The 12,825-nt window shown below is 55.1% G+C and overlaps 1 protein-coding gene across 1 annotated transcript; it reads left to right on the forward strand.

Moving 5' to 3' along the window:
• Window positions 1-3,223: 3,223 nt before the first annotated feature.
• Window positions 3,224-11,130, forward strand: ANKRD34C (ankyrin repeat domain 34C). Its single transcript, XM_069466506.1, has 2 exons — window positions 3,224-3,317; window positions 9,482-11,130. The coding sequence occupies exons 1-2, from the start codon at window positions 3,224-3,226 to the stop codon at window positions 11,128-11,130; spliced, it is 1,743 nt and encodes a 580-aa protein (XP_069322607.1).
• The last annotated feature ends 1,695 nt before the right edge of the window (window positions 11,131-12,825 follow it).

The raw sequence follows: 12,825 nt of genomic DNA on the forward strand, positions 1-12,825 counted from the left end.
TGGAGGAGCAGGCAGTGACTCCCAGGAACTGACGCAGAGGTTTTATTTATGAACCTTGAAGAAGTTCTGGGCAAGTGACTCAACAGGACCCCCGAGGCCCAGAGCAGCCGGCGCGGTGCAGCCTGGCAGTGCCCCCTGGCAGCCAACCAGCAGCCGCAGGCGGGGGTGCAGGCGCCCTCACTTTGCTTTGGGAACAATGACCCTACCCGTGGCCTGGACCCAGGTGGCCTTGCTCGGTGAACCTCTCCACCAGGTAAGCGCAGCCCTGGGGGTCTCCGTTGTTCGCCTGGTGGGACCTCGAGCTCCCAAGAGGTAAGCGCGTGCTGTTTAGCCACAGGCAGGAGTGGGAGAATGGGCAGGAGCGAGTCTGCTTTTATCACAGGAAACTGGAGGAGACGGGAATGGAAAACGGATTTAACATTTTTTATTTTTGCATTGACGCGTGGGGATGAGATGCGTAGGGGCCTGGACTTTTGTAGGAAATGGTTGCGGAGCTGGGCTGGGTGAGAGGTGTCTGAATTTTTGCAGGGACTGAAGGGGGAGCAAAGTCTTAAATTTTTGCAGAAACCTGTGACGAAGGGGTGGTGAGAGGTTATTTTCCTGAAAATGTGCACGAAATTGTTAGAGTATGCATGTAAGCGTTTCCGAGAAATGATGGGAGAAGGAAGGACTTACCGCCCTGGTTTCACCTGACCCCAATACTCGGCCGTCTGGAAGATGCCCACGGACACTGGCGACAATGGACGCGGCGCGCTGCACGGGCGTGGCTGGAGCCCGGTTCGGCACCGTTTCAGCACCGCGGACAGCGCCCCCAGCGAGGCCGATGCCCCGGGTTCGGCGCCGGGTTCAGCACCGCGGACAGCGCAGCGAGGCCCCGGAGGCGCCCGGCGATCCCGGAGCAGCCCGGCTCCCTCGCCCCGGCCACCCGCGCTCTGTCCCGGCGGCTGCGCAACGCCGCCCTCACTGCGCGAGAACGGCTCTCGAATCGCAAAAGCAAACGTGGAGTTCGGCTTCTGATCTGGTTTTTACTGCTTCCCGTGACTGCAGGAGGAAGAGGCGGAGTGTAAAGGTACCCCCAGCTCCCGCGGACACTGAAGCTGAACGGCGTGGCCCCCCTGGGTCTGGAGGGTGTACCCAAACTTCCTCAAAAAGCTAGCATTTATTCGGCGCTAACCGTGTGCCAAGTCCGCGTGCTGAGCCGTCTGCATGGCTGGTTTTGTTGTTACGGTGCACCACACGCTCGGGTACCGTTACTGTCCCCTTTCACAGGTGAGGACACCGAAGCAAGAGAGTAGCTCGCCGGCATGTGCACAACCAGCAACGTCCTTACGCTCCAGGCCAGCTCCTGATCGCGGGAAGATGTGCTGGAGCCGAATTCCCTCCAGAAACGGCTCTGAACTTCAAGTAAGATGAACAGAGTTTGAATCAAAGCTGCGCCACTTACAAACGTGTGCCCTGGACAAAATAACCAAGCGTGTGTCTGAACTTCAGATTTTAAGTATCTACAAAATCAGGATAATAAAACTTTCCTTGCACAAGCGTAGGAGGAGGTGGTCCAGGACAGTGAGTCTGTGGAAAGACACAGCACACTGAGAATTGTGGCTGGGTCGGGGGGACTAGAGAGGAGGGAGAGGTGGGGGGAGGAGGAGGTTGGTAAGGAGCACCAGGCACCACCAAGGGGGCTGGGCACAGAGGAGGGCTGGGTGGTAGGGATTCCGGGTGAGCTCTGCTCGGTGCCATGGTCCCTTAGCTGTTTCACAGGACTTTACAGAGAATGCTCACGCACTGCCTGTCATTCGTTCCCTGCAACCATTCTGCAGAGCAGGCGGGACTGAGGCTGTTTACTCACTTGGCAAAGTGATGCCTGCCCCAAATCGCTCAGGTACCTAGAGGCAGCGCTGGGATTGGAACCCAGGTCTCTTGCCTCCATCCCGTAATCCTTCCGCCACGGACTGGTGCACTCTCGGGAGCTTGGATTACATAGCAATCATGGCACTAAAGTGTATGTAGACAGGTATTACAGACATGTGAAATCAATGATCTTTGGAAACCATTTTGACCTACAGAAATAATACTTTCATATGGATCAACCTAATATGTGTTCACTGATTATATTCTATTTTGTTCCACAAAGAATTTAAAGCAGTTTATAAGGATCCACAAGATGTCAGGTTGATATAAACTAGGAGTAGTTGGAGAAATAGAGGGGAAACAAAATTAAGGTCATAGCCAGAAAAAAAAATCCATAGATATATATAGATATATATGAGATACGGTCCTAGAAACTTGCTCGGGGTCACTGGTGCCATGGATACACAGCCCCTTTTGGAGGGGTTGAGGAACTTTGTATGCAGAAGTCCGTAGACCCTTTTCTTTCGCACAGTGTAGTCCTTCAATCATTTGGGTGATCCGCACTGTGCCAGAAAGGGGATGTGTCACTGGAAGTCCAATGTCAGTGTGACTCAAGAAAGGGGGGATGGAGTGAACAGCGTTGTGTCTGCACTGAGTCGTCGTCAGTCGCATAACTTGCACTGGCTCACCTGCGTGCACCACACTTCAAAGTTTACCAAGGGGCTTCTGCATCCATTGGCTTATCCGGTCCTCCCACACCTCTGAACAGGTAAGCAGCTGAGAGGCGGCAGGAGGACACAGCCACAGCTTCACGACTTAAATTTCGTGTGTTGTACTTTTATCCACAAAGCCATATCCCTGCATGGGCCGGGTGGGTAACCGTGTGAATCGGGCCAGCTGTAAGACGTCAGAGAATGCAAGGCCTTTTCACACTGAGCACCGAATAATTTATCTTGAAACATTCGAATGAAAAAACCTAGAACATTGTGCCAGTCAGACAACACCTGACCGGGCCACACTGGCGGTTAGGCCTTAACATGCCCTCTTGGTCTACACTGCCCAGGTCAAAGACCCGGGAAGGCCGGGAGTGAGAGGCCCCAGATTGCGGGAGGTAAAAAGCTCAGCCCTTGTCTCTAGACTTTCTGTTCATAAACTGGGAAAGATTAACAAGATGGCTCCTCGCAGCTCAAAAAATGTAAGACTTCTTTAGTTTTATGGACAATAAAATAATTAATCAAAGGGCTTCAGGAAGAGTGGGCAGAACTTCCACCCACCTCCCGGCTCCAGGAGAGAACGCATCATTGTTACTTTTGATGTTGGCAACGTTTTGGTTTCTAGCATTTCTCTTCCAGCCTCTGCACCACTGGGAGGTATGTCGCCCAGCACCGCAGCGGAGACGAGCCCAGCAGAGAGCAGCCCCGAGAGGGACAGGTCGGAGTGGGGAGGGGAGCGTGACGGGGAGGGAGGTAAGGTTTCAGACTAAGGTAAACTAGATGTTGGCCGACCCCCACATCCAAGGGGCAAGATTCAGGTCCACCTTTCAAACACCCCCCCAGCCCCCCCAGCTTGTTCTTCCTTGACCTCCCTGTGGTGGTGGTTATGGTCCTCTTCATCTCTCAGGGGCTCCTCGGTGGCCTCCCAGCCTGCCCATCCATCTGCCGCACGGTGCCAGTGACTGTCACTCTCTTCCTCAAAACTCTTTGCTGGTTCCCCATTTCCACGTAATGAACACCAGCCTGCAGGACAAGCTACCGGGAACTTTGGCTCTGGTCTCTGTAGATAAACCTCCCATGTTTCCTTTTCCACCGGTGCCCTCCCCTCCTCCTGCCAGGACCACGTGCTAACCATGAAGTCCTCGAAATGCCTGGGCTGCATACGCCACCTTTTGCCTTTGAACTTGGAGGCCCTCCCCATTTGGGGCCAACAACGTCCGAGTCATGTTCTTGTTAAGAGCTGGATACGTTTTCTTCTCCTGTGAACTCTTTCCCACTCTGCACCCCTCACCCGTGGCACTCACGTCTCCCTGCTTCCTAGTTTTCTTCCATTCTGGGACTCGCTACACTCACGACAGTCATTCCGCGGGGAGGCTAAGAACGTGGGCTTTGTCGTTAGACCGCCTGGGCTTGGATTCCAGCTCCACAGCACACTGACCGGTGGATCTGGGGTGAGTGACTTTACCTCCCTGAGGCTCAGTTTCAATGTGGATAAAATGGGATAATCATAGTATCCACCTCATAGCATCGTTGTGAGGAATAGTTGACATAATGTTCAGCACGTGGTTGAGCACATGGCAAGCATAGCATGACTGTTCACCACGATTAAGACACACGTTTGCCTTCCCTCTAGACTGTGAATCCCTTAGTAGCTGCTTCTGAACTTCGTGCGTCTCTTTATCCTGCACACCTAGCACGGGGCAGACAGTACTGGTCTGATGATGAATGAATGACTAACGCATGAGCAAGTGATGCCAGAGTTTTAGTCACGGTTTACTTGGTTATAAGTAACGGAAACTAACTCAAGCTACCATAAACAGAAGTTTGCTGATTTATTCAAAGCCTTCTAGGGTGTTCATGGACTCCAAAGGGAGCTGAAACTCAGCAGAGAGAGGGATTCTCTGTCCCTGTCTCCTCCCAGCGTCGCAATGTGTTCGCTTCGTCTCTCCCACTGCACGTTGTCTTTTCTGCTTCTCCGCACACGCGGCGGCCCACACATGCAGCCTCGCAGTGCCCAACACTGCAGTTGTTACAGTCGGCTCATGGTCACTGGCGTCTCGCAGTCTCAACTTCAAATCCCACCTGAGGTCGAGTCGGCCAAGCACATGGGGCAGATCGAAGAGTGTGAACTCGTCAGCCCACTGGGTGGGGTAGACGCTGGAAAGAAGGGGTTACTGTAGCTTGCAAGAAATCTCCAGAGAGTCACCCCCTGGTCTCTGAATGGCCATGGAGAAGCCACTTCTTCAATCTTGGCTTTGGTTTCCTCATCTGCAAAATGGGGGAGAACCTTCTTGAAGGGGGAGCATTTTATGGTTCAAGGAAGGCAGTTGGCATCAGTCTGGGGCGGAAACATACATCTCAATACCTGCTTTGGCTGTAAAACCCTGGGGAGCAGGAATGAAGGAAAATGAACAGTGGGGCAGAGTAGGGGGAGAGAAACACAAGGGCGTTGGTCACTGAGCTGGCCGCAGCTTCGCAAACACAAGCGCGCCGGTCGCTCAGTCAGGGGCAATTTGTACAGTCGCTTGCACCGTGGAACAGGCAGCCGGGTGGAGGGAAGAGCCCACCTGACACCTTCCCCATCCCCGGTTTCCTACCGGTCAGCGTCTGCTCTACAGAGGGCCACCTGCCCCACCCTTCCGAGCTGAGTGGCCTGCTCTCCCCAGGCAGCTGCTGGGGAAAGTCAGGCCAGGGCCAGCCTCTCCCGGTCAGCCGAAGCCATTTGCAGCAGTGGCAGCAGCCGCAGAGACCTGACTCCGAGACTGTGGGAAAGGTTTGCCTTTGCTAAGGCCACCGGGCAAGGCCAGGCCAGTGGCCCGTGCTCAGAGACGGGGACGGACACGTGGCGGAGCGAGTCTGGGGTGCGGCAGGAAGTGCGTCTGCTGTCATTTGTCGGCTGTTGTTGACCCGCCGTGCAAACCACAGTCTTTCAAACCCGGCACTGGGAAAGGAGAAGGGCGCGTTAGACGCTGCCTGCCAGCCGTCACTGCTGGGCCGGCACATTTCAGCCAGGCTGCAAGGGCGAGGTGAGCACCTGGTTCTGTCCTCAGATGAAGGTCTCACGTTTTCCTTGTTTAAGGAATGCAGCTGGGAGGCCCGTGGTGAAAAACTGGTGATAGACAACTTGCCAGATAGCTCACTGGGCACCTGGAGTGTCGTGTCTGTGCGTGGGTCGACACTACAGGCCACAGAAGGCACGTGGATGCCTCGCCTCCAAGCTGCTCCCTGGTAGCACTGAGGGGACTTGATTACGGACGAGCCCCAAGCACAGGGGAGGAGGTGGCCGCCGATTCCAAGTGAGGGAGGAAAGTGGCCTCCTTGACAAGCCGTCTGGTGTCCTCCCTGCCCTTCCTCTCTGTCCCGCCCTCCCCGTCTCCCGTGCCCTTGACTTTGAGGCAGACGGAAGCTGTGTGGTTTGCAGCACACACAGCATGAAAGGGAACACAATTGTCCATCCTTCCTCCCTCCCACCTTCCTCTGCTTCTCCTCTTTCTCCTCTCCCCCACCGTGTCCTGCATCCTGCTTTCCAAGTAGCTGTCGCACAGCTGAAAGGGACAGACAGAATTCCGCCCCAGGAGCTCCGAGTTCCGTGGGGGAGGCTGGCCCGGATGAGTTGTAAGATCCACACTCCAACAGAGAACGCTGCAGAGTGTCAAGGAACCCGGAGGATGCAGCGTGCAGTTCTTTCTTCTGGCATGCTGTGTTGTGTCCATGTGTGCACATGTGTGTGTGTTGTGTGTGGTGTGTGCATGTGCATGTGTGCGTGTATGCATATGTGTGTTGTGTGTGCATGTGTGCACATGTGTGTGTTGTGTGTGGTGTGTGCATGTGTGCGTGTACGTGTTGTATGTGCATTTGTGTCCATGTGTACGTGTGAATGTGCATGTGTGTGTGGGAGTGTATGTGTGTATTGTGTGCTTGTGCATGCGTGTGCATGTGTGTGTGTGCGCTGTGTTGCGTGTGCATGTGTGTGCATGTATGTGCTGTGTTGTATGTGCGTGTGTGTGCTGTGTTGTATGTGCACGTGTGTGTGCGTGCATGAGTGTAAGAGAGAGAGGGGAACACAAAGCCGGTGCACAGTTAGTATTCCAGGGTATGGATATACTATAATTTCTTTGTCTATTTTCTTCGTGATGGGTTGTTTCCAGTTTTCACCTTTTATGAACAGTGCTGTTGTTTTTTGATACACATATTAATTAGTAATCAATCGCAGTGAGCAAACCATCCCTTAATGAGCAGCTTAAAACAATAATCACTTATTTGCTGATTATCTTTGCAATTTGGCCCAGACTGTGGGTGTGTCTTCTGGTGTCACCCGGGCTCCCCCAGGCAGTCGCAGTCATCTGGGGGCAGCTGGCGCTGGGTCCGCTAGGACGGTCTCACTCATGTTCTAGCAGGTGGCCGGGCCACCAGCTGGAACTCCAGCCCTTCTGGTGGGTGACCCAGACTTCTTTACAAGCAGCGGTTCCAAGAGAGCAAGCTGGGAAGCCACAAGATCTGCTGAGGCTTTGCTTCAAAAGTCACTTTTGCCACTTTATTGGCCAAAGCAAGTCACAAGGCGACTCCTTGCAGACGAGCCGTGATCGGGGGGCTCCGTGGCCATGTTGTCCACGCTGGCTGTGGCATTGCTGGGCCAGCACCAGCTTCAGGTCAGTTTCGTGGCCCCAGTTTATACCCAGAACAGGTTCCTGTTGCTTCTCTTCCAGCCCTTCTCTGTCTCATCCCAGCCTTAGTACCCTGGGTCAGTCTAATTTTAGCCACTCTGGTGGGGGCATAGTGTGAGCTTGCTGTGCTTTAACTTCGTTTTCCTGGAGTACTAACGAGGCCAGTGTCTTTTTATGTGCTTATTGGTCATTTGTGTATCCTCTTTGGGAGGAAGTGATTTGTGGGCGTTCTTTATATAGTCTGTGGTGAGTCACTGCAAATTCACCCGCGTCTCCCTCCACGATCTGAGTGATTTTCCTCTTGATGACAAAGGAACCTGCGTCTGGGCTGAGGTTTGGGGGCTGACGAATAATTGGGGAGAGCAGGAGCCGTAGAGTTGGGAAGCGCACAGCGCCGAGAGGAGAGAACTACAAAGTGGTGCATCTGGGAGGTAACGAGATTTCCAGGTGGAGAGTGAGAAGGTGGGGGCAGCAGGGACCGTGCTGGAGAGGGGGAGGGGACGGCAGGGGAGGGACCCCTCAGCGGAGTCGGGGGAGGCGTGTTTTCACCTTTGCCTTTGTGCAGCGCTTGCGTTCTGCTTCAAGTCTCTGGAGCTTGGAGCCGGGTGAGCTCACCGGTGCCCGCGCCTCCAACACATCAGTCACTGGAGGACCACAGAGGAGAGAAAGGGATGAAAATGAAGGGGGAGAGGACAGAGAAAGGCCACCTCTCTCTCTCACACACACACACACACACACGCACACACACGCATACATGCAAATCAGTAGCAGGTTCAAGGAGAAAGAAGGGAGCAATGGAGAGACAGAAACAGACACCTGTTGTCAGTATAGTTAATACAATGTCCTCAGATTGTGGCAGTTTTGCAGAAAATCTAATAGAAACATGAACACCATTACAACAAGATCAGACACAGGTGGCTGTCAGAGCGATGTGTTTGGATGAGCAGGAAACCGAGCAGAAAGGTGCGCGCTAGGCCGTCGAGGGGGGAGAGTGTGGGCTAAGGAAAGGAGGCCTCTTCCCTTTTATAGATTATGGGGGGCTGGGTTTTTCTAATAGTAAGTATCTACTCATGCATTAAGATTTTTAAAAAGATACATATCCATCTCTCAACTTCAACCAAGAAAAACTTTTGCCCCCCAATGTAATGGAAGAATTCAGATTCACAAATCACGGTTCAGGTAGTGGAATAAGAGACAGAGGGACGTGTGTCGGGTGCGGAGGGGACTCGGGAACTGCGGCCACTCGGCCACACAGACCGTCTCTGCGGCAGCCCGTGGGGGGCCTTGCTGGCAGAATCGGCCGAGGTGCTGCCCACGGGCCGGCGGGGCGTCCGTGCCGGGCCCCCACCGCTCCCACTTGCGGGAGGCGTCTCGCGTGACACGTAGGTCGGAGGTCTGAGCACAGGAATCGGGGAAGTGATTCCTGTGCAGAAAACTCAGTCTGACAAACCTCGGCTGAGCTTTGGTTTGAGCTTTATTTCCAATATTTGTGAACAAAAGCACAATCCGCTTCTCCTTTCTCCGCCTCCTGCCGGCTCAGCCAGAGGGCAGGACAAGCTCGCACCGGGAGGGCCGTTCTGAGCAGGAGAGTGGGGGTCGGACAGCTGCGGGGAGGCCGGGCTGCGACCCGGAAAGGGAGCGCCCCACCGATCTGGTGAATGATACGTAGTTTCTTTTACGGCTTCCCCGACAGGAGAGTAACATGTTTACGGTGGGAAAACAGCACAAGGAAGAAAACGAAACCATTCACAATCCACCACAGAATAAGGGTGAACATTTTGGTGCACTTCTTACTAGTTTTTTGATGCACCAATGACAACACCACGTTTACGAGGGGACCTTTTCATCGTGGGTGAATCGCTGCTAAATGCTGAGGACGCAGCAGCAGGCGAGACAGATACAAGCTTATTTCTTGTCTTAAAAGAACTTAGAGTCCTGCATTTGTGATGGGTGTGGTACAGTCAACACATTAGTATTTTGCATTTAAAAAATACTTATATATGCTGGGCACGACGTCAACTGCTTTCTCGTGGGTAAGTGTCCTATACAGGCCGTCTCGCGCAATCGTCACGGTGACTGTGAGGTCGGTCACTGCCGTCCCTCCCCACACACGTTACAGAGCAATAAACAAACCCAGAGACGTGAGTTAACGCGGCCAAGGTACCATAACGTGGGATCGGGGACCCTGTGGGAACGGTGCTGCCCGACCAGCTACAGCACACGTGACCGACTCCCCTCTTCCTCTCTCACCAGGTGTGACTGCCACCGAGGCTCGGGGGCCCTCGCCTGTGGCCGGCAGCATGGAAGACGACACCGAGCTGAGGACGGACGGCAACTCCCTGCTAAAGGCCGTGTGGCTGGGGCGGCTGCGGCTGACCAGGCTGCTCCTGGAAGGGGGGGCTTACATCAACGAGAGCAACGACAAGGGCGAGACGGCGCTCATGGTGGCCTGCAGCACCCAGCACGCGGACCGGCAGAGCAGCAGCAAGACCCGCATGGTCAAGTACCTGCTGGACAACAGGGCGGACCCCAACATCCAGGACAAGTCGGGCAAGACCGCGCTCATCCACGCCTGCATCCGGAGGGCGGGCGGGGAGGTGGTCTCCTTGCTGCTGGAGAACGGAGCCGACCCCAGCCTGGAGGATCGCACCGGGGCTTCGGCCCTGGTTTACGCCATAAATGCAGATGACAAGGACGCTTTGAAGCATCTCCTGGACGCCTGCAAAGCCAAGGGGAAGGAGGTGATCATTATAACAACGGACAAGTCCTCCTCAGGCACCAAAACCACCAAACAGTACCTTAACGTCCCCCCTTCGCCCAGAGTGGAAGACAGACAGTCTCCTCCCCCGTGTGCGTCCCCCTCTGACGTGGAGCTGAGGCCTCCAGGCCTGGGCTCTCCACCCGCCGAGAAGGACAGTGACTTCTTCGGCCCCCAGACCGGGCACCCGAGCGGTTGTGGTGCCTCCAAGGCTCTCAACGAGCCCGGGTCGCCCACCAGGAAAGGCGGGAATCTCAGACGGGCCCGCCTGCCCCAGCTCAAGAGGCTCCAATCGGAACCCTGGGGCCTGATCGCGCCCTCCGTGCTGGCGGCCTCGTCGCGCCCGGACGAGGCCCAGAGCGCCGGCACGGACAGCGAGGTCCTCAGGAGCATCAGCGACGTGTCCTTGGCTAAGAGGAGGCCCCTGTCCAGGGCCAACAGCATCGACAGCAAGGACCCGGCCCTCTTCCCCACGGTCACGGAGCAGCTGCTAAAGATTCCAGCCTCCCCGGCGCCGGCCTGGACAGCCGCCTACGAGAAAGGCCAGGCTCCCCACCCGCGTGTGGCCCGAAGGGGGACGCTGCCTGCCGACCCCGAGAAGGGTGGCCTGGGCCCGTCGGGACCCTCTGCTCTCAAAGAGCCAGCGTCCCTCTCGCAGCTGGAAAATGACCTCTACGATTTAGCGTTGCAGCCGGGGGCTGACCCGCCCGGCTCCACCTGCCTCGAACCCGGCAAAGGGTCCTCAGACAGAAGGAGGCTCAACGGTTCCCACGTGTCCCTTTTCCACGGCTCCCGGGAGTCCCTGGACACCGCGCCCACTGTGTCCCCCAGCCCGGCATGCCGCCGGCCGCCGCATCTGCTGGAAAGGCGAGGATCTGGGACTCTGCTCCCGGTCCGTGTCTCACACTCGCGGCCCGGCTTCCTCCCGCCTCTGCGTGCGAATCCGAACCCGCCCGTCCCGGACGTCAGACCTGGCGGCAAACCGTCCTCCCCGCTCGCGAGTGGCTTGAAGCCGATGGTTCCCGTCGCGCCAAGTTCGCCAAAGAGGCTTGACCTGAGAGGTCAGAGGAAGCTGCTCCGGAGGCATTCGATGCAGAGCGAGCAGATGACGCAGCTGTCTGACTTCGAAGGAATCGCGACCTAGAAGCTTTCACAAAGCTTTTTTTTTTTAATCTCTGCAGGTTATGGAAGGGACGGAGATCGCTGGCCCAGCACAGCCGTGCGGGCTCTCTGCTTCCGGAACGCCCCGCCATGCGGGTGTGCGGCCACGGCAGCGGCCACGGGAGCAGGACGCCGCTGACGCCTGACATAATCCCCCGGTTTCAGAGGCTGATTTGGAAAGAGCTCGGGATAATTGGTTTGGGAGATGAATTTTAAAAATTCTCTAAAGGAAGAAAATCTTTGGAGTTTGAAGGTGACGCAGCAAGTCCAGTGATCTGAGCTGTGGACGCCGGTAGTTTTCTACCAGACAGAAAACAAGTATTTAAATCACAAGCTGGTATCTGGAGTATGTAATTTGTAATAAATCTATAAAGTGCCTACGTAGAGAAAGAGGTTTAACATTTGTTAGAATGTGCAAAAGCTCAAAACCAGCCCCTCCGCCACTAAGTCTGGGTGTCTGGGCCTGTTTGACGGGGCAGGCACAGCAGTCCCCGTCACAGTGGTTCTGGCCGGTGGGTCCTGGGTCTGACTGTGCCAGGGCACTGCCAGGCGGGACACGGCCAGGGTCGTCCAGCCCTGGGTGACAGGCTTTGCTCACATGCTGGTTTGCGTGTGCTGTGAGTACCCAGATGCCGCGTCTACACGGCCACATTCGGATGTGTCACGGCGCTGGTGCCTGGGAGATGAATCTTGCTCCCGAAGTGAAACGTGTCCCCTGCCCTGACACAGGACACAGGCTCTGCGTTGAGATCTTGTGACAACAGTCCAGGTTACTGGTCTGGAGTCGGACTCGACACAATTACAGAATAGACCTGTAAGCAGCATTTCCCGATTATTCGTAAAACTCTGTGAGATCTACCGAAACCAGAATGGGCACCGAGGGTGGGGCGTGCAGAGAGTAAAGGGGACACGGGTTGCTCTCAGGCTAGGAGCAGTGGGGACCGTTTCACTCCGCAGCCTGCAAAGTTTAGGGAAGGCAAACTCATTTCCCCTCCAGTTATCTGGGTGATCCGAGAAAAACCTGACTCTTCTCTGCCTGAATTATTGAGGTAACGGGAGATTGGCAGAGACGGCCGGCACAAGCCTCTCCAGCCACTCTGGACAAACTCGGGAGGGGCAGCAGAGGCTTAGCACACTTGGGATGATGTAGCCACATTTTAGATGAATATATTCTTGGATTTTTCCCGTTTATTTTTTCTCTCCTGTTAATGAAACGTACGTGCTCTGTGGTTAGAGGTTCAGCACTTCCCGGGGCCAGCATCCTGCAGGGGAGGAGCGAAGGCTGCATCCACAGGTTTGCGTCTGCACCCCGATTTCACGTTGACCAGCTTGGGGACCGCAGGGCGGTAGCTTAGTTTCTCCGAGCCTCTCTCCCTCCTGTGTACAACGGAGAGAGAGATGCTGTTCCCGCAAGGTTGTGGTGGGGGTTAAATGATGCCGTGTATGACAGTGCCCGCTGCGGTGCCTGGCAGGAGAGAAGTCTCTGGATGAGAGGCAGCTAATTTTAATTTATTTCTTGAGATCTCCGAAGCAATATCTCAGACAACACACCTTACACAAAATGGAATAAAGTCTAGGTGAAAACTTCAAGTGTCTCCTTGAAATTCCCACTGGTTTTATAACTATTCATCTCTAAACTCATTTATAAAGTAAAAAAATACTGCCAGGTAAGCCCTAC

Source organism: Eulemur rufifrons, chromosome 3 (genome assembly GCF_041146395.1).
Source record: "Eulemur rufifrons isolate Redbay chromosome 3, OSU_ERuf_1, whole genome shotgun sequence".
Taxonomy (NCBI): Eukaryota; Metazoa; Chordata; class Mammalia; order Primates; family Lemuridae; genus Eulemur; species Eulemur rufifrons.